Genomic DNA, 20,045 nt, shown 5'->3' on the forward strand with positions numbered 1-20,045 from the left:
TAAAAGTTTCACAACACCTTGCATTGAAGGCAAAAATGGGTTCATTTGCTGTAAATTTGTACTGAAGGTACTATGGATATATATAGCCTCCTTTACAGGCCTTCAAGGCGTCGTCGGAATTTATTGTTTGCTCTGATTTGCCATTTTCAATATATCGGGGCAAGTTTAAAAGGAAATAGTTTCAACAATAGGAAAGCGACACCATTTAGATTTCATGGTTCGTTAATTTTCTCTTCAAAGCCTAACCTCTGCTTGAAGAGTAATAATTATGCCGACATTTGTGTGTTTGTGGAAAACTTAATTTGACAACCTGTGGATGGATTATCGTAATATATTGTTGTTTGTTGGTAAGTGTCAGCTTAATGAAGGGCTACATATGGCCCCCTAGCAGCTTTTATTTTACTGCATAAGAACTTCCGGTTTATGTTTTTTTTTTCTCTCTCTCGTTTTAAGTGCGCCTCTTGATTTGGTACAGTGTCTTACTTTCAAACGCACAAAATGAATGAAGCAGATATTCTGAAATACACCACATCAAACGTCTGCTTGGAGATTATTGTCAACATCGTGTTTTTGGCTTTCGGGTCTCTACATCTTACGTCACTATTATGAACAGTATACCGATCATACAGTAAGAGTGATACTTGCGGAAACACATACATACACATCTACATCTACGCACAAACACACACAACTATATCTCTATTTTTCATGGACATAGAAATAAATCCAGTAACTGACTATTCAGGGAATCTATCCAGTAGCTTCATTCATTTTGTTGCATATAATGATGGCAGGCTAATGTTTTTGAATGAATTCAGTGACACACATTTACAGCACTGCCAATGCATCAATGATTGTGATGGAACGAAAATTACAATCGTCATAGTGAAAGATGGCACAGGGCTGACATTAGTGCTGCGTACCGATACCGTGCACCAGTACTGCACCGTAAAAATTGTTTAGGTACAGGTCCAAAATACCGGATCATGAAGTAGCGGTACTGTACCGATTCAAATTTACACCAAGTATGTGCTTATTTTGTGACTGATCTCCTGACCTCATGCACCACCAAACATCACCAAAGTGACACATTGGAACAGCGTTACGAAGATTCAGGCAGCCACGGAGTTTTGATAGCAAGGCCAAGGGACTTAGGCGGCAGGAAACATAGTTGTGTTCTTTGAATAAATATACTGACAAGTTGAAAATAGTTTATCTATGTTTCTGTCATTTTTGAGGAAGTTCAGAAAAAACATAGTTAATTTTTCAAATTGTTCAGGTACAGGTCCGGACCTGTACCTTAACCTCTGTACCGGTACATGTACCTGTACCTTATGTTACGTTTAAGTACGCAGCACTAGTAAAAACGTATCCATGAGGCTATGGATATGCTCTTTTTAGTTGTAACTTACACATTCGCGACTTCAGTTTGTGCTCACAAAACTTTTTAGAGACTCATTTCAATAATTCAATTTGAAAGTAATATCGAGACAAGACTGAGATTTTTCCCCTTTTATTCACCTTCAATTTATTTGCATTATTTGACTTGTTGCGTATTTTCTTCTTAAATGATCCACGCTACACACTTAAATAATAACAGCACTGTTTGATTAAAGGCCGCTACTTCATATTATTTTTGTAGTAACAAGCGGCCATTAATTATCCCAATAATTCTAACATAGATAATCTCTGTCTACTTTTATCACCCATTGCCTTACGTACACAATGTATTGAATTAAATTATTCATTACTGATTTATCATTTACAAAATACTTCCTTTTTTGCATGATAACATATATAATAAGTATAAAGCTTCTTTTTCTTAAAGGAGTCCTAAACTCCAGAGGGGGAGTTATTTCTTATCGATAATAAATTAAGTAAGTTAAAATGAATACTTATTACAGTACCCATAAGTCCCGTGCGCTTCGAAAAGCACTCAGTGTTCTAATAAATCCCCAAGATGACCCTCTTTTTTTCTTATCAATTATATTAAACAACCTCGGCCTATGGCTGAATACAATGTACCTGACAAGGCGCGTTCTCCTATATCTTATTAAAAACTGGCCTTCTTATTGTTATTAAGAACTGGCCTTCTTATTGTGCTCACCACCCCTCATTTATTCCAACAAAAAAAATCACAATGAAGAAAGTGTGTACTCATGGAATACATGGGTCGGGCCTGCATGGATATAATGAGTATCATATTGTTTTATAAAACACACGTTGTATAATTCACCACAAGCGAAATGCAATAAAAGTCGGCTGATAACGTATTAAATGATACATAATATAGTGGAGAATAACACCGCCTTCTGGAGTTTAGTACTCCTTAAAAGGTACCTTTGAATCCGAATTATAAATGCGTATTCATTTTTGAGGGATGTTTTCGACTACCCATACACTTAATTACAAATGAAGCGTTGAAAAGCGTAAAATTCCACAAAACAAAATTTAGTTGCATTGTAATTTAGGTCCTTTTTATCAGATTGGTAAGGTTGCATTTAGACAGTGCCTCGTTCCGAACGCTGCTTCACTTCCTAGCCGTGTGGAAATTCTCAGTAAACCAGTCACAAGTCTCCTTCAGAGCTACATGAAGAGAAAAAAGATGGGGCAACCTTAGACATTCATGAAAAATTGTATTGATAAAATCAAATTTATTTGGCAAAATATGCTATCAGAATGAATTGCTCATCTATTCTGTTAGCTACCATTCATCTTAGTTATTGTCTTATAGCCTCATTAGCAGCTTGTGGCCGGGATTTTGGAAAATCACGTGCTACTTTCTGACTGCATATATGATCTGGATGTCGGGAGTGCGCTTTCGCAGCTAACTGTCGTATGATTTGTAAACGGGTTAAAATAACGACATTAGCATCGGTGACATTTTCGATACATTTATCAGGTATCAAATTTTCAGGAGCAATTGTTTTTTTTTTCAAAAGACAGCATCTCGCTCATTCTAGCAGACGATATACCAAATAACATACCATTGCAGCAAAAGGATCGAGTGTCATATCAAATGACAATACCTTGTCTAATGGGCGTGAATTTGAAGTCCGGCATATACGTCAAGAGTTTAGCATTGCTCGCAGTCTTTTTAAACTGTCCATCAGATTTCGTTGTGTCATACTTGTCATAGTTAAGGTCATAAACAGCAACAAGCAAACTTTTTCTTCTTTAATCAACAAATGTTCACTGCTATTTCCGTGCCCATTAACTAAAACGTAAAGCTGAAAAATTAACTTTCCGCGCTACAGGTTAAGTAATTCATATGATTATATTTCTATTTTTTTTTACTTTTCAACTACAAAGATTTCAATTAGATTTTAAAGAAGCGATTCGACAAACAAGATTGGCAACATAAAAAGATGTTGCCATGGCGACGATGGTCTTTGTTAACGTTTTTGTTTTTAACCCACATGCAAATAAGGACCTCGCATAATTCATATCAGTCGATCACCTTCTCTAACAAAATAAAACAAGTTGTCCAATGTATGAAAATCTTGTTTTCACAAAAAAAGATATCGTACCATTTCCTCATAAATTATGTAAATGAGGCCCTCTATGCAAGATTTGTGTCTTATAGTGGCCACATTTACTTAACTTCCAAATGGTGCAAAAATGAAATCCCCATCATTTACCACTATAGATTTATAGAATTTTGTCATTAATTATGCAAATTAAGTATTAATTTGAATAATTGATATCTATCGATATTCATCTTTTTCTCCGTTACATATGTCATGTGTTTGAGAGTCCTATAATAGAATGCAGCTGATTTATAAACTGTCCTAATTAATTTTGTAAATCAGATATCGATTTGCATAATTCGCATATGATTATGTAAATCATCATTTAAGCTATCTACACACCAAAAATTATGATGATCCGTCATCCCCTTCTTGCGTTATTCTCTTTCAAAGTTTGAGTCAAAATCAGCTCCTGCAGTTCCAAAAAAAGCCGCTAGGGGGTCCAAATCTACAGGACATATTTTCCCAACAAAGAGCTATCCACCACTTAAAAATCATGACTATAGCATTTTCAGAAGACGAGATTTGAAAAGTGAAAGTTCCCCTGCAGTACCATAGAAAGTCGCTAGGGGGCCCGAAATCCAATCATTACAAGGTCTCTCACAGACCTGCCCACCTACAAAATATGAAGACAATACATCCAGGAATTCTTGAGTTATCGTCCCATAGACTTTCACATTCCTGTACAATTCCTAGAATTCTTGCAATCTGCACACAATAGAGTAAAAATTTGGCTCACCCCTGAGGCGTCGCCAAAAACACACTGTAGTCCTTAACCCTCAAACCACCGTAGCTTTTTTACGACTAATCTTACCGTATGGGGTCAAAACTGACCCCAAAATGTTTTCTACAAATACGATTTTTTGGTGATTATTTTTTGTGATTTGTGTATATGTATTGTTCCATCAATCTATAAGGGACAGTTTGACATGATAAGGTGTGAATAAATTCTCCGTATTATCATAAATTATGCAAAAAAGGAACATCGTCTTTTGCAACTAACGCTATTCGAACAAGCGGGCTCTTTTGAGGCCTGCGCCAACACTTAATGTCACATAGCATCTGAATGGCTTACGCTAGAACAACCAACCTTAGTCAACTTTGCTAAAATTTCGTTGGCAACAATTTGAAATAAATGAAATTACTAATGAACGTTTTCATGTTGCTATGGCAACCAGTTTCTGAAAGCCATATTTGGAAAAACGTCCCTTATTTTGGATTTAACAATCCACTTTTAGGGTCGTCTTTCTAGACTGAACTTATTTTCTAATATCAATACCATCTAATGTAATTCAATATGACTTTTATGATTTGACATTCATAATTTATGCAAATTTGATTACGCCATCGGTCAAGAATCTAAGCAGGCGGACGATATACTTAGATTAGCTATAACCGACTATTTCAACCTGAAATTTCATCATTGTCATGTTCATTGAAGCATAAACAATCTGAATATAAAAGTTTTAGTCCATTTTTATTGTGCTTTTAGGTTAAATGATGAAAAATTGCATTAAAAAAATCCAAGATGGCAAAAACAAGATGGCGGATTTAACTAATGGTAGCTCAATATGAATTTAATTTTTATGACGTCATTCCGACGTCGTTCCTGTTGCCATCGACAAACAACGTTTTTGGATTCATTATGATTTGTCATACAAAATTTCCATTAAATTTTTATCGTATACATTTGAGTTATGTGGATATACTCGATTCGGTGGATTTCGCCAATAAAATCGAATAAATGACGTCATAATACGTAACAACGTCATGAATCTTTACAGTCAATAAAAAATGTTGTTTTTTCACGTTTCTACGAAATGATATTTTGTTACTCTAATCATAATAACCCTTGTTATACATGTTACTAGATGATAAGTATCAAACAATAGGAATTATGAGTGAAGATTTTGACCCCACTGGACCACGCGTAAACTTTCAAGGATAACTTAATCAACAATGAGCCAATCTTGATAAAAACGTAAGAGAAATCATAAGACATATGTACAAACAAACTTAGTTTTCGACTCGAAATGTAAAAATGGCACATGTTGATACACGCCTGGGATCAGTTTTGACCCCATACGGTGGTTTGAGGGTTAAACCCTCAACAGTGCACATAATATTAGGACCCAAACAATACGTTCCTTTAAATGTATTTCAAGTATTTGTTAATGCTTTTCCTGATATATTAGCTAACTTTTATCCATTTTTTTTTAAAGTCAATGGCTGATCAGCTTTCGTAAACTTTCATTGTTTTGAGTGTACTTTCTTTTGGTACGGGATTTTGCAGCTGAAACAGCTGTTACCATATCCACATTTTGGTACTTACCAAATAAAACTTAACTGAGCAACATAGAAGTTGACATAGTCGTGTCTTTGTAATATGCTCAAGAGTAATTTTTCCCGTTTTAAACATAATGCGTTTTTTTGTTTATTTTCATTAGAACGTATGTTTTAGGGGTTTGCCCGAAATCAATATGTGGAAGCTTGAAATACACACATATGACTTTAAAAACATTATTAGGTTTTTATCATAATAAATGATAATGTATTTCTAGGTACGGGCATTTTGGGAACACTAGATTTTGTTCACAGAAAATGCAAACCCGATTGAAGATGCAGGAAGTATTTGCAAAAAACATTGATCTTGGGTTTGATATTGGGGTTTCTTCAAAATACTTTCAAAAACCAAATGTTGTACCGCACATAGAACCATTTATGCTATTGTCCGTCCTACTGACTGATATGAATTTATGTTCAGGACTTTTATGTTATAATTGAACTGAGATTCAAGTCGGAATTATTTTGAAAGCAAGTATTCAGAAAAAGAAGTAGAGATTTAAGATACGATGTTATTGTACATATGGCACCAACAGTTTATCTAGATATTATAAACATGTCCTTAGGATTTTGTTCGGGTCCTTTTATACAAATTGATGTCAAGTGACGTATACGGTCGAGGTTTATGCCGCAACGGATTATTAAAGTGAAAAATATGAAAAGGATACTATGACCTCGCCCTTAAAGTCCATGGCTTCCATTACCAACTCTGCACTCTCCTTGATAGAGATTTCATCTTCCTCACCAACTAAAAAAAACAACATTAGACCATTACCATTGCCAAACAACCTTTCGAGTAAAATGGCACTCAAGCACGGATGAAGACTTTTGGCCAATATTCGTTCTCATTAAAGAAATGTGCAAAATGCTGAATACTACGATAAAGCATATTAAAGACAACATCAACGTTTCCTCCATTTTGCCAAAACTTCTGTTATGTTTTACGCAATATACGATCCAACATAAGTATGGGTTAAACACTCGGCAGATATCATAGCAATGGATTTGTATCCACAACCTAAAATATTTGCAGTATCCTGAAAATACATGACGATATTAAAAAGCAGCCGAAAACGTAATAATGTTGATCATGACTTATCATCTTAGTGCAGGTAAAGTCGACTAAGATCTAAAACCTAAAATCGCCAATTTGTAAGTTCCGTTTGGAATTAGCTACGTACAGAAAAGGAAGAAGCATGCATTTTAAGAAGAAGGACATCACAGGAATAACAAGGGGGTTGGTCAAAAGTTTATTCCTAGCCAAAAATCAAAATAATTCAGCCGATAGATTAAGGCAACCAAGGTGATAAGATTCGCAAGAAAACAGTTACTCAAGCAGCAGGATAGGCTGTTAAAATGGACTGATGTTTTAGGTAGCTTCAATTACTTTTCATCTGTAGTGAACGAGATTGGTAGATGACCAGTTTGAGCTTTTTCATTATTTTTTCTAAATTTCAGAAAAATTGATATGTTGATAATGGCACCCCCATGGATACACCTCGACAAACTGATTTTGCTTATAACATTTATTTCATATAAATCACGTAGATGATCTAAATATGGCATCAATTTATCTACATATCAATTAATAGTTTTTGTTTTTAAACCTGGTGAACTACAAACATCGCCGATTCAACGGCAAAGGTAGAGGATACTCTCTGGAACGTCTTCCCGTTTCCAAAATATTTCCAGTTGCTTTAGTAGCTGAGCATTTAAGAGCCAGTGTCTGTAAGAATCAAGCAATAGTGCTCACGGTCAAAAAATCGATTTGGCTCATATTTTGCACAGATATAGTACTTGGCCCACAACCCCTGAAAATAGCTTTCTTTCCGCTCAACACCCTTCGTTGCCATGGCAACAGCCCAATCAAGTTTTGGGGCCATTTTGACAGATTTTTGTATGGCGACAACACGTAAATTGGCAAAGTTTAGAGCACGCTCACTGCCAAATGCTTTAATGTAGCGCAAAACTCAATAGAATCCTTTAAGACCAATGCCTAAACTTTTAGAAAAATGGTGTCAAGTTGATGTACGGATAGATTTACGCACTTGGGCATCCTCAAAACAATAGGATGTTTTAAGGCTACAAAAAACTGTAATTTTTGCCTAACTTTGAGATGCTATAAGCCTCAAAGTGTATTAAGTACGGATAGATACATAAAATAGCTACTAAATTAATGCTTGCAAAGTTTGGGTTCTTGTTTCAATAGTCTGTGGTTACTACCAGAAGTAGGTCCCTTTTCGTGATTTCATAAAAGATGGGATTTTTCCCAACTTTGAAATACAATGCCTGACAAACTTAGATGTTTCTGTAGTTCATTTTCGTGTCAAAGGTAGACCTTATTGTTGTCTATGAAGTGCATGCTAGCGAAGGTTAGGATGTTTTTTTCCTTGCCGTGAACTTGTCCCTGAAAGTAGGTCATGTTTACACTTGTCCTCAAATTTGGATTTTTGGCTGTCTTTTAGGCTGATGAAAATACCAAAGTGAGATTCTATTCTGGCTCAATTTTTTATCATATGTTAACCTTATTATTGTCTAAAAAAATGAAAGGTTTTAAAGCCTGGGTTCTTGTTTCATTGCTTCGTGGCAGTCCCTGAAAGTAGGTCATTCTTTGCACTTGTCTCAAAAATTGGATTTCTGACTTTCTTTGAGCTGATGAATATACCAAAGTGAGATTTTCTTTTGGCTTAATTTTTTGTCAGATGTGGACCTTATTGTTCTCTATCAATTGAATGTTTTCAAAGCCTGACTTCTTGTTTCATTGGTACGTGGCAGTCCCTGAACACTTGTTTCGGAATTGGGATATTTGGCTGTCTTCCAGCTGTTGAAAATACTAAAGTAAGTTGTGTTTTTTTCTGACTCAATTGTTTATCAGATATTGACCTTATTGTTGTCTATCAAATGAAAGGTTTTAAAGCCTGGGTTCTTGTTTTATTACCGTGTGGCTGTATCTGAAAGTAGGCCAATAAGGGGTGGGTACTGGTACCATGTACCGTTACAAAACCGGTATTTTCTTATGGACCGGTCCAAAAGAACGGTCCAGAAAAAATCAGTGGACCGGCTTATGGACCGATTAGAAAATTGACAGTACCAGGCTACCAGCAGGTGGTAACACATAACTAGTCTAATACAAAATGAGCAGATTTAACTAGTCGTGGTTTCAAGTAGATGAGTCAACAGCCGGCGAGTGCACATTAGTGTACACCGAGAATAATCACATCATTCTAATGTAAAATTTGAACATAATTTGTAGGACTCAAAGAGACCTTTACTTGTGTCTCGCTCTCCAAAATATGATGTACTGTCGCGACACTACTTAAATCAGGTACAGGTACAGGTCCGAACCTCGAACTGACCCCCTGGACCTGGACCGGACCTGAATTCTCTGTACCGGTACCCACCCCTAAGGTCAATCATTGCCTTTTTGCCCGAACTGGGATTTTCGGCTGTCTTTTAGGTCATTAAGATGTACCCACATGTATGCGATTTGTTTTCATTTTATCAGATATTAATTTACCACGGTGCGAATTGCGTTAAAGACTAAGGTCTTGTTATATTGTAGTGCTATCGTTACTGCCATTCTTAGTTTACATATACCTGAAAGGTTTTTTGCAGCTGTCTTTGCAATGCTGTGAAATAAATGTTAATCAACCATTACAGACCGCCGACGCAAATCGGTCTTTGTGGCTAAGGTAAATAGATACCTCCACTTCTGGCAGTGTTCATGAAAAGAAGATTAGTACGTTTTTCAATTAATGATCACAAACGCCGAACCAATCGGGGCTTGTCCCAGAGCCAGAGGTTGTATGCAGGGGTGACGGTGGCTGGCATGACTGGGGATTGACCCTCTTATCAAAAGTGTAATTCCCCTAGAAACTACGATCGCAAGTTACTAATTATACTTTGATTCGGGAAACCTAAACTACTTACATTCAATTTGCTGACCATACATTTACAGTCTACTTTCACATGGTTTTTGTATCACATATGTGATGAATTTTACGATTTTGATAATCATTTTGATGTACTAGTGTTGGATTGCTGCCATAGTACGACTGTACATTTTTGGATTATGATCGTAGTATTTTTGTTAACCCTCATCCGACCGACACATTTTTGCGACGAATCTGGCCGTATGGGGTCCAAACGGACCCCATTTTGCTTTGCCCCCTAAATATATTTCTGGTGGATCTTATTGTAGTTATTGTGCATATCCTGTTACAATAATCTATGGAGAATATTATGACAAGTTTTGGTGTTGATGATTAATGCTCATTATCATAATTTATGCAGAAAATAAGGAGAACCCGCATTTTCCTTTAACCCTATCTAGACTGGTGGGGCTAAAAGTGCCCGCGCCAACTTTGACATCGTATAACTGCCAAATGACGTATGCTAAGACTAACAAACTTGGTGACTTCTCCAAAATTTAGTTGGCAACAATTCCATGATAATAGTTTAAGTTTACCATTTTTCCCGTTGCCATGATATTTCTCAGGTTCTCTTGCTCAACCACACTAGTTTTCCAATCTGTATAACATCATATGTTTTTAGATGTAAATTTCATAATTTATCATTCATAATTTATGCTAATTTGATTACGTAATCGCTCAAAATCCAAGATGGCGGACAAGATGTTTATTTTAGGTATAAACAGGCTTTTTGCCTTCAAATCCGTCACTACCTGGTATTTTCTTAATCAGAAACATTTAGATTAACGTTTCCAGTCACTTTCTTTTGTGATTTGGGGTCATAAATGGAAAAAATGTAATTTGAAAATTTCAAAATGGCCGATCCAAGATGGCGTATCCCAGGGATCGCTAATGACTCATGACGTCATTCTATGACGTCATTTTGACGTCATCGTAATCGCCATTGACGTTGTATGCCTTGGCATACCTTAAAATCAATAATACACTCTATTTTGTTTAATACCTTTCAATATTATGGGACTTCCCTATTTAGCCTATAAAATCACATCGATGACGTCATAATTGCGTAATATTACGTCATAACGTCACAAAATTTACAGAAATTATAAAACTTTACGTGAACATCACTCCTTGCAAATTTGGTGAGGATACATTTTACCGTTTGGGAGTTATGAGGAATTTCTTTCTAATTACGTAATAAAAATGCGAAATCATCTGGGGTCCGTTTGGACCCCAGCGGACACACGCGCACTTTAGAGTATAACTTCCGCGAAACTCGGCCAATCCCGGTAAAAATTTCTCAGGAGTTGTAAGACATGTACATGAACAAACTCATGGAAGGAATTTTTTCTCCATCGAAAAAATGTTGATATGGCACACAGTAAAACACGCATGGAGTCCAAACGGACCCCATACGGTCGGATGAGGGTTAAATAAAGTAAAACCTTAAGTTGTATCTTTTAATAGTTGCTTTGTCTTTGAAAAATCGATGGAACCATTCATTGGATAAACAACAGTTAGGTCAACATCAGATAAACAATTGAGTCCGAAAAAAATCTTATTTTGAAATTGGTAATTTCATCAGCTGAAAGACAGTCGAAAATCATATTTTTGAGACAAGTGCAAAGAATGTCCTACTTTCAGGGACTGCCATGTACCAAGAAAAACAAGAACCCAGGCTTTGAAAATATACATTTGATAGACAACAATGAGGTTAACATCTGACAAAAAATTGAGCCAAAAGAAAATCTCACTTTGGCATTTTCATCAGCTCAAAGAAAGTCAGAAATCCCACTTTTTAAACAAGTGCTAAAGATGACCTACTTTCAGGGACTGCCAGACATCGATGAAACAAGAACCCAGGCTTTAAAACCTTTCATTTTTTTAGACAATAATAAGGTTAACATATGATAAAAAATTGAGCCAGAATAGAATCTCACTTTGGTATTTTCATCAGCCTAAAAGACAGCCAAAAATCCAAATTTGAGGACAAGTGTAAACATGACCTACTTTCAGGGACAAGTTCACGGCAAGGAAAAAAACATCCTAACCTTCGCTAGCATGCACTTCATAGACAACAATAAGGTCTACCTTTGACACGAAAATGAACTACAGAAACATCTAAGTTTGTCAGACATTGTATTTCAAAGTTGGGAAAAATCCCATCTTTAATGAAATCACGAAAAGGGACCTACTTCTGGTAGTAACCACAGACTATTGAAACAAGAACCCAAACTTTGCAAGCATTAATTTAGTAGCTATTTTATGTATCTATCCGTACTTTATACACTTTATACACTTTTGCGCCTCACAGATGCCTTAGAGATCCTCTCGAGGTACTACAGATCCTGGTTCCTCAACGCCAACCCAGGGAAGACCCAGGTCTGTGCCTTTCACCTGAACAACCACGCTGCAACGAGAAAGCTCAGGATCAGGTGGGAGGGGAAAGAACTGGAAAACACCCCCCACCCAGTGTACTTTGGTGTAACCCTTGACTGAACGCTGTCCTTCAGAGAGCACGTCACCAAGCTCAGGAAGAAGGTATCCTCCCGCAACAACCTTCTCTCCAACCTTGCTAACTCCAGCTGGGGTGCCGACCCCAAGACTCTCAAGCAGACAGCACTGGCCTTGTGCTACTCTACTGCTGAGTACTGCGCCGCAGTGTGGGAGTGGTCATCCCATGCCCCAAAGGCTGACGTTGAGTTGAACAGGGCATGCCGCACCATCACAGGTAACCTGAAGGCCACACCCCTGCCAGCCCTGTACACACTGGCAGGAATCTGCCCGCCTGGCATCCGACGAGATGTCCAAGCAAGGACCGAGCGGGACAAACAGCAGAAGGATCCCAGACATCCTCTATATGGGCACCAGGAGGTACCCCGGCGACTGAGGTCTCGTCACAGCTTCATGACTCTACGAGGCCTAGTGGGAAAGACACCAGAGAACCTCAGGATCGAGATGTGGAAGAGGAGTGACCCGAACAACAACAGGGCACTCCCACCCCCCAGTGAGTCCCTGCCCCCGGGGGCCGACTTGCCCAGAAGGAACTGGGTTGCCCTGAACCGGGCAAGGGCAAAGGTGGCCAGGACAGGTGACAACCTGCTACGGTGGGGGAAGGCCAACAGCGCAGCCTGCGGCTGCGGTGAGGACCCCCAAACCCTGCAACACCTGATGAACAACTGCAGACTCTCACCTACCTGCACAGACTCAGACCTGCGGGAAGCGAATGAAGTCGCACTGAACTGGATAGAGATGAACGACAAGCTATGATAAGGCTTATAGCATCTCAAAGTTAGGCAAAAATTACAGTTTTTTGTAGCCTTAAAACATCCTATTGTTTTGAGGATGCCCAAGTGCGTAAATCTATCCGTACATCAACTTCACACCATTTTTCTAAAAGTTTAGGCATTGGTCTTAAAGGATCCTATTGAGTTTTGCGCTACATTAAAGCATTTGGCAGTGAGCGTGTCCTAAACTTTGCCAATTTACATGTTGTCGCCATACAAAAATCTGTCAAAATGGCCCCAAAACTTGTTTGGGCTGTTGCCATGGCAACGAAGGGTGTTGAGCGGAAAGAAAGCTATTTTCAGGGGTTGTGGGCCAAGTACTATCTCTGTGCAAAATATGAGCCAAATCGTTTTTTTGACCGTGAGCACTATTGCTTGATTCTTACAGACATTGGCTCTTAAATGCTCAGTATTGACTACCGTGTCCAGTTGTGGTTTACTCCGAATCATTCATAACACGTCAGTCGCAAATGTTAAGGACGTCAGGATTAGGTGTGAGAGCAAAGAACTCTAGTTACAATTAAATCAAATTATATCAAATCTCTCGCATTTTCCAAATCAATCAAAGGTTTGCGACAGTACAATAAAATAAAGGTTACTTATATGTTGAAGTTAATATGTCTTAGATAGCTTAGCAATGTCTTTTTGTTCCTGTTTTTGTAATGGTCATGTTCTGACTGACCCATGCGAATGATTAAATACAACCCTACCTGACAAAATAATGGGCTCAGTCTCGTGATAATCCTTCAGTACCCACATTATCAGTCGGGCCAGATCCTGGTTGAGAAGTTTGGAAAACATTTTTTTAAATAAATAGTGATATCAAAGTGTCAAACTCATGAAATAAAAAATATCATCATCATATAGTTCAATTCAAAGTCCACTTAATACTTATGTGGCGATCACGAGCTTACATAGGAGTAGATGAACTGCCTCCTCGGTGATCCAGTCCCCCACACCACAAAGGGTTCATTATCTCCTAAGATGTTAGAAGTCATATTTATAAAACATAAAGCCAAGACAAAAAAGCATTTTTAATGAAACAGAGAAGGCTCATGATTTATTTCGACTTCATTACCCTACTGAATGCAGTGAACAACAATGAGTACATGTGAGGAAATTCTAAACAGCTTTTAAAGCACATTACTTACATGTAATAAATTCATATCCCGATAATGACATATTTTGCACGTCAATATCATAGGAGGCATAATACAAGTCAGGAAGGATAACGCTTATAATATTGATACACTCACGCTTAGCTATGTAAACCTTGTGCACGAGCCCGGGCATAACGTGGCCATCCTCCAAGTTAAAGTTGTCGCAAGGACCGAATACATTGGTGGGAATTACAGATGTAAACCTACAGCCATGTTGGGCATTGTATGCCCTGAAGTAAAAATAGAGATGATAAATAACAACATAATTATATTCAATGGTGACTTTTGCATCTATCAAAACTTCTTGAACTTATGATACATTGTTAATGCTTTTTATGTAGCATACATTCATTTGTAGTTTACGACGGAAGTTTGATTACAAAAAGCCATTTGTTTGCTGTTCCTGTTTGAGCCACCACCGGAAGGTATGAACCATAAAATAATTTAATCAATAGACCAAATAGCAGTTGTCCAAAGAATGGCTGTCTTTTCTTAACGAAGAATGCTATTTTAGTATTCTATCGAGAATTATGTAAGTGAGGCCCTCATTTCCATAATTTGTACTCAAGGACCTTAAAGTAACTTGCCTCAAGTATCTAGTTTCAGTTATATGCCTGTATGAAATTACAGTAGATTATCATTAATTAAGAAAATTAGGTAGTCATGTACATATTCCTATCTTTCAACTACCTATTCTCCCTCATTAGCATACGGGACAGTCAGCGTCTTCTTCAGTCATCTACTTCCATGTCTGAAATACGGACCTGTAAAAGTCGCTAGTGGGCCCAATCATTCTCTTATTCTCTGCCCCGAGAGGTAGGGTGTTCAAAACCGAATCATTTCCAGGACTAACCAAAACCTAGCAACATACCAAATATGAATACAATCAATCCAGGAAGTATTTAGCTATCCCGGCCTTCCATTCATTTTTATACTTTATCTATACATCACATACATCACACACACACACACACACACACACACACACACACACACACACACACACACACACACACACACACACACACACACATATATATATATATATATATATATATATATATATATATATATATATATATATACATATATATATATATATATATATCATATAAACGCTACCTGATAGGTAACTTAATACTTTAAAAGGTAATAATAGGCGAGATGCATTCCGCAATACGCGTCATATAGTGCTTCTGAAAGTCGATTATAGATGAAAAAAGCCGCGGCTATTCTGTCACGAACGGATTCAACTGGATCACAGTATCGCCAGTAGAAATGTCGTTTGGGCCATTTTTACCCATTTGCCTTTTCGACACCGTCTCATTTCCAAATAATCTCTAGCTGTTCTTCAACCATTTTTTTGAGTTGTTTTACAGACGTTTACAATCCTTCAACTAGTTTTTAGAATCAGATTATTTCCGAATCCCATTTCCATGTCAAGTTTCGCTCAGTGATTGGCGCGCTTTAGCTTATTGAGCTTTTGGTAGTTCTAGTTGATCTGTTTTTATTTGATGAACGTTTTGCATATTTCCATCATTGTTCAATGTCATAATCACGTAAAACATCTGGACCTGGCCATGTACATGCCTACGTACTTAAAGAGCTTAGCGATATAATAAGCCCAATGTTACAGATCATATTTTAGAAAAGTCTCGACTCCGGCACAGTGCCTGAACCCTGGACGGAAGCGAACATAGCTCCAATTTACAAAAAGGGGACCGGTATAAAGTAGAAAATTACAGACCAATATCTTTGACTTCAATTTGCTGCAAGCTCATGGAGCATATCATTGCTAGCACCATGATGAGCAACTTTCACACCAATGATACTGTATGATATGCAACGCGGATTCAGACAAGGCAGGTCCTGTGAAACACAGCTTCTCTCTCTAGTTGACGACCTAGCAGCAGATAGAAATAATGGAATACAAACTGACATTGTATTGATGGACTTTGCCAAGGCGTTTGACAATGTACCCCATCGCCGGCTCATTCACAAACTTGAGCACTACGGTGTCAAGGGGAAGCCGTTGACCTGGATTCAGGCATACCTCACTGGCAGGACCCAACGTGTCATGCTAGAGGGGGAACGCTCTGATTCAGTACCAGTGTCCTCCGGTGTCCCTCGGGGCACCGTCCTGGGTATCCTTTTCTTGGCATATATCAACGATCTCCCTAGCCATGCTGAACATGCCAAGGTTCGTCTATTTGCGGACCAGTGCATACTGCAGATGGCAGTATGGGAGCCACAAGACTGTGTCCAACTATAACATGATATAGATAACATCTGTAGTTGGGAGAAGTCATTGCTCATGCAATTTAATCCATCGAAGTGTGAGGTCATGTCCATCCCGGCATCAAAAACACCCATCAGTTATGACTATACCCTTCATGATACAATAATGGACAAGGTAAGTAAAGCTAAGTATATACGGTTAACAATCTCCGCCAACCTTTCCTGGAACTGCCATGTCGACAGCGTTTCAGCCAAGGCCAATCGAACCTTAGGAATGCTTCGTAGGAGCCTGCGGATTGCCAGCGTGGAGGCGAAAGGGCGTGCATACCTGGCATTAGTCAGGCCGTCTCTGGAGTATGCCTCCTCGGTATGGGACCCTCACACTGCCGAACAGGTTAGTAGGGTGGAGGCTGTGCAACGTAGAGCTGCCAGGTATGTTTGCAACAACTACAAACGCACGGCCTCTGTAACAGCTATGCTTACTGATCTGGGATGGCAGCCACTTTCCTATCGCCGTAAAACAGCCAGGTTGACCACCATGTTTAAAATCCTTCACAACACCATCTCTGTCCCCCGCACCTCTAGTTTCGTCCCAGCAGCTCGATGCTCCCGCCGCACTAATCATGCTTTCAAGCTGCAGACCATCGCGTGTAAGATCAACTACTACAGGCTCTCGTTCTTCCCTCGTACCATCAAAGAGTGGAATGAACTTGAGCCTCGTGTGGCGGAGGTGTAGTCCCTCTCCTAGTTCAAAGCTGAGCTGGGACGGGCTTCGCTGCATTAAGCTGCCCCCCGTCCTTGTATATATGTAAATATATAATAACTAACAACATTTAAAGTTTCACTTGTCCAGTTTTCGCACTTGTCCCTGCTAACCCCTTTCTAGCCTTTGTTTGCACCTGTTATTAACACTTGCGCAGCTGCTGATAATCCGCCGAAAGGCGGGCTGAGCATTATCGAAGATGATGAACATCGATGTGAACCATTCAGCAGACAGCTATATATCCCATGGTATGATTGACTTTTTTAAAATATCATACGTTGCTTTGCACTTTACGAATAGGTACCATTGTTTTAGAAACTAAACAAAGAAAAAGAAGGCGCTTTACCTGTTCTGTACGTCAATCATCCTTTTTGCATAGGCGTAGCCAAAATTGGAGTCATGAGGGGGGCCGTTGTGTACCTAATTGATGGTAATGAACAAAGGTTAAGTGAATATATTTATGGATAAAATCAGCAACATTTTTGAAAACACACACACGGAAAATTACTGCAAGCATTATCACGACCTTCAACACCTCATACCTCCTACTCTCCATTTAAAGGTTCGTGGTAAAGATTGTGATATTTTAATCATATGCTCCATTTTTTGTCCGCGCTCCCCACCAACATCTGCCCCATGTCGTAGGCTCAAATGACAGGGGGAGGAGTAGTTCTTTGAGAGATGTGTTTAAGTCCCTCCCCGTGCCCCTATTTCCCACAATCTGTGGATGGGTAGCAGAAATGGTTTAATAGGGGGTCCACTACTGGCCGAAAATCCAGCACAGACAATGGACCACGACTGTCCAAAGCCGATTACTTTTTCGAACGATGTACTTGAAGGGCGACAGCGCAAAATACCGGACGCTGCCCCCCTCCCCCGTTACGGTCACCGCACTTGTAAGTCGCTTCGAATTCGGTCGCCCGGTTTTGTAAACACAAGAACTCGTTATAATTATCAAAAGAGACATAAACAAAATCAATTATGTCTAAAAGAAACTTTTCCTTTAACATGATAACTGACTCAAGGCTCGTAGCTCGCAACATTTTTATTTCTTTATAAGGCACGGTGGCGCACACAGAACAAGAGACTTTCCATCTCTGTCGGCATTCCCACGAAAACATCATTCCCTTCGAGATTATCTTTAGATGCTGAAAATTTTAACAATATTTGTCAAAGTTCTAAAGAGTTACATTAAAAAGTATGTGAATAACTGTGGACTTGTGGTCATTGCTGGTGCCATTTTGAGGTCAATCATTCCCATAGGGTCAATAGATAAGTGTCTTCTAATGAAAACGTCCAACTTTTCAACTTTGAAAAATTCTGAAAAATGTGAACTCTGTCCGATTTCGACAGGATAAAAAGGATTGTAAGCGGAAGAATCTGATCTGTACTTTGGCAACAATTTCAGCAAGTTATATCCTACCAAAAAAATGGTGTGACATGCCTACTTAGGCTACAGATCCTGGCCTCTAACTGAAAATCGCTGAAACATATCGCCATCCGGAAGACGGGACATAAGATCACGGTACATTAATATCAGACTTCCTAGGTCGTAATTAGCACCTGCACGGTAAACGAAGTTGAATGAGGCAACGGTTAGCTGTTAGTAGCCTTTGAGCCTCCGACCTGGGGCAGAGGTTGGTGGGGAGAGCGGAAAAATAGGGGCATATGATAAAAAGGTCACAATCTTCCCCACCAACCTCTGCTTTGAGAGTAATACATCTATGTGACATTGGTAATAGACCTTTTTATAATTCATTGCCTAGATTAACTCATTCATTGTGGAGGTATAGTTTTCAAAAGCATGATTATGATTTCAAGCATTGGTCCTCTCTATCCTTAAATTCATTGCATTTATTGATTTTGCTATATTTGCACCCCTAGGCAGATATACAATCCATTTACGCGGGTCGATAGCCCGTTTGTTAAGTGTGCCATCTTGAATGTAAGGGGTCTCAAGGCTGGTTGCCTTAACATCATTTCCTCGATAGACTATGCCTTACCATTGTTTCGTCAATAGGGTATGTAGTTTCGTTGGGGAAGATGCAAGTTGAAAGGCACGATACACATCTCCTTACACCCGACAAGAAAGCGCATTGCAGTACGTTGTCGTTTATCTTTATATTTGACCTCTGAAATGAACAAAAAGAAACTTTTTCATGGCAAAAAGAAGAAAACATGCTATTTATATACATGGTGATGACAGCAAAAAAATTAGAATTCATAAACCATTACGAACTTGCTCAATTCAGAAGCGTATAATGCAAATGAGCGGTCTGGACGTAGACAGGCGGAGTTTTATTGACTCTCGGCTAGGTGTCAATTACTATGCTAATCCCCACAGCACACACAGCCAGCCCTGAGCTAGACATCCCATTATGTTCATTCTATGTTCAACAAATCTCCCTATAAGTCGAATTCAGACTATTTAAGTCTTTCCCCAACAGGGCTCACTAAAGCCAGTACTGATCTAACGTTAATCCTACCGTTATGTTTGAAACACACGTCCGCTAATAGTGGTATTCAGTCTCCCTATAAGTTGACTTTCTTCAACAGGGCTCACTGAATCCAATCCTGAGCTAGACCTACCCTTATGTTTGAACCGCATGTCCGCTAATTGTGGTATTCAGTCTCCCTATAAGTTGAGTTTCCCAAACAGGGTTCACTGAATCCAGTCCTGAGCTAGACCTACCGTTATGTTTGAACCACACGTCCGCTAATTGTAGTATTCAGTCTCCCTATAAGTTGAGTTTCCCCAACAGGGCTCACTGAATCCAGTCCTGAGCTAGACC

The 20,045-nt window shown here is 38.7% G+C and overlaps 1 protein-coding gene across 4 annotated transcripts in view; it reads right to left on the minus strand.

The window, feature by feature from the left end:
• Positions 1-1,497: 1,497 nt before the first annotated feature.
• The window catches only part of LOC136435847 (GDP-L-fucose synthase-like), a 39,546-nt gene continuing 20,998 nt past the window's right edge, over positions 1,498-20,045 (minus strand). For all 4 annotated transcript variants that reach the window (XM_066429561.1, XM_066429564.1, XM_066429563.1 and 1 more), the window contains exons 4-11: positions 19,257-19,385; positions 17,600-17,673; positions 14,349-14,482; positions 14,007-14,071; positions 13,803-13,869; positions 6,542-6,621; positions 3,030-3,129; positions 1,498-2,586 (exon numbers count right to left, since the gene is read on the minus strand). In XM_066429561.1, coding sequence (XP_066285658.1) covers positions 2,531-2,586; positions 3,030-3,129; positions 6,542-6,621; positions 13,803-13,869; positions 14,007-14,071; positions 14,349-14,482; positions 17,600-17,673; positions 19,257-19,385 — 705 coding nt within the window. In that variant the 3' untranslated portion in view covers positions 1,498-2,530. The remainder of the gene's footprint in view (positions 2,587-3,029; positions 3,130-6,541; positions 6,622-13,802; positions 13,870-14,006; positions 14,072-14,348; positions 14,483-17,599; positions 17,674-19,256; positions 19,386-20,045) is intronic.

Source organism: Branchiostoma lanceolatum, chromosome 5, assembly GCF_035083965.1.
Source record: "Branchiostoma lanceolatum isolate klBraLanc5 chromosome 5, klBraLanc5.hap2, whole genome shotgun sequence".
In the NCBI taxonomy this organism is placed as follows: domain Eukaryota; kingdom Metazoa; phylum Chordata; class Leptocardii; order Amphioxiformes; family Branchiostomatidae; genus Branchiostoma; species Branchiostoma lanceolatum.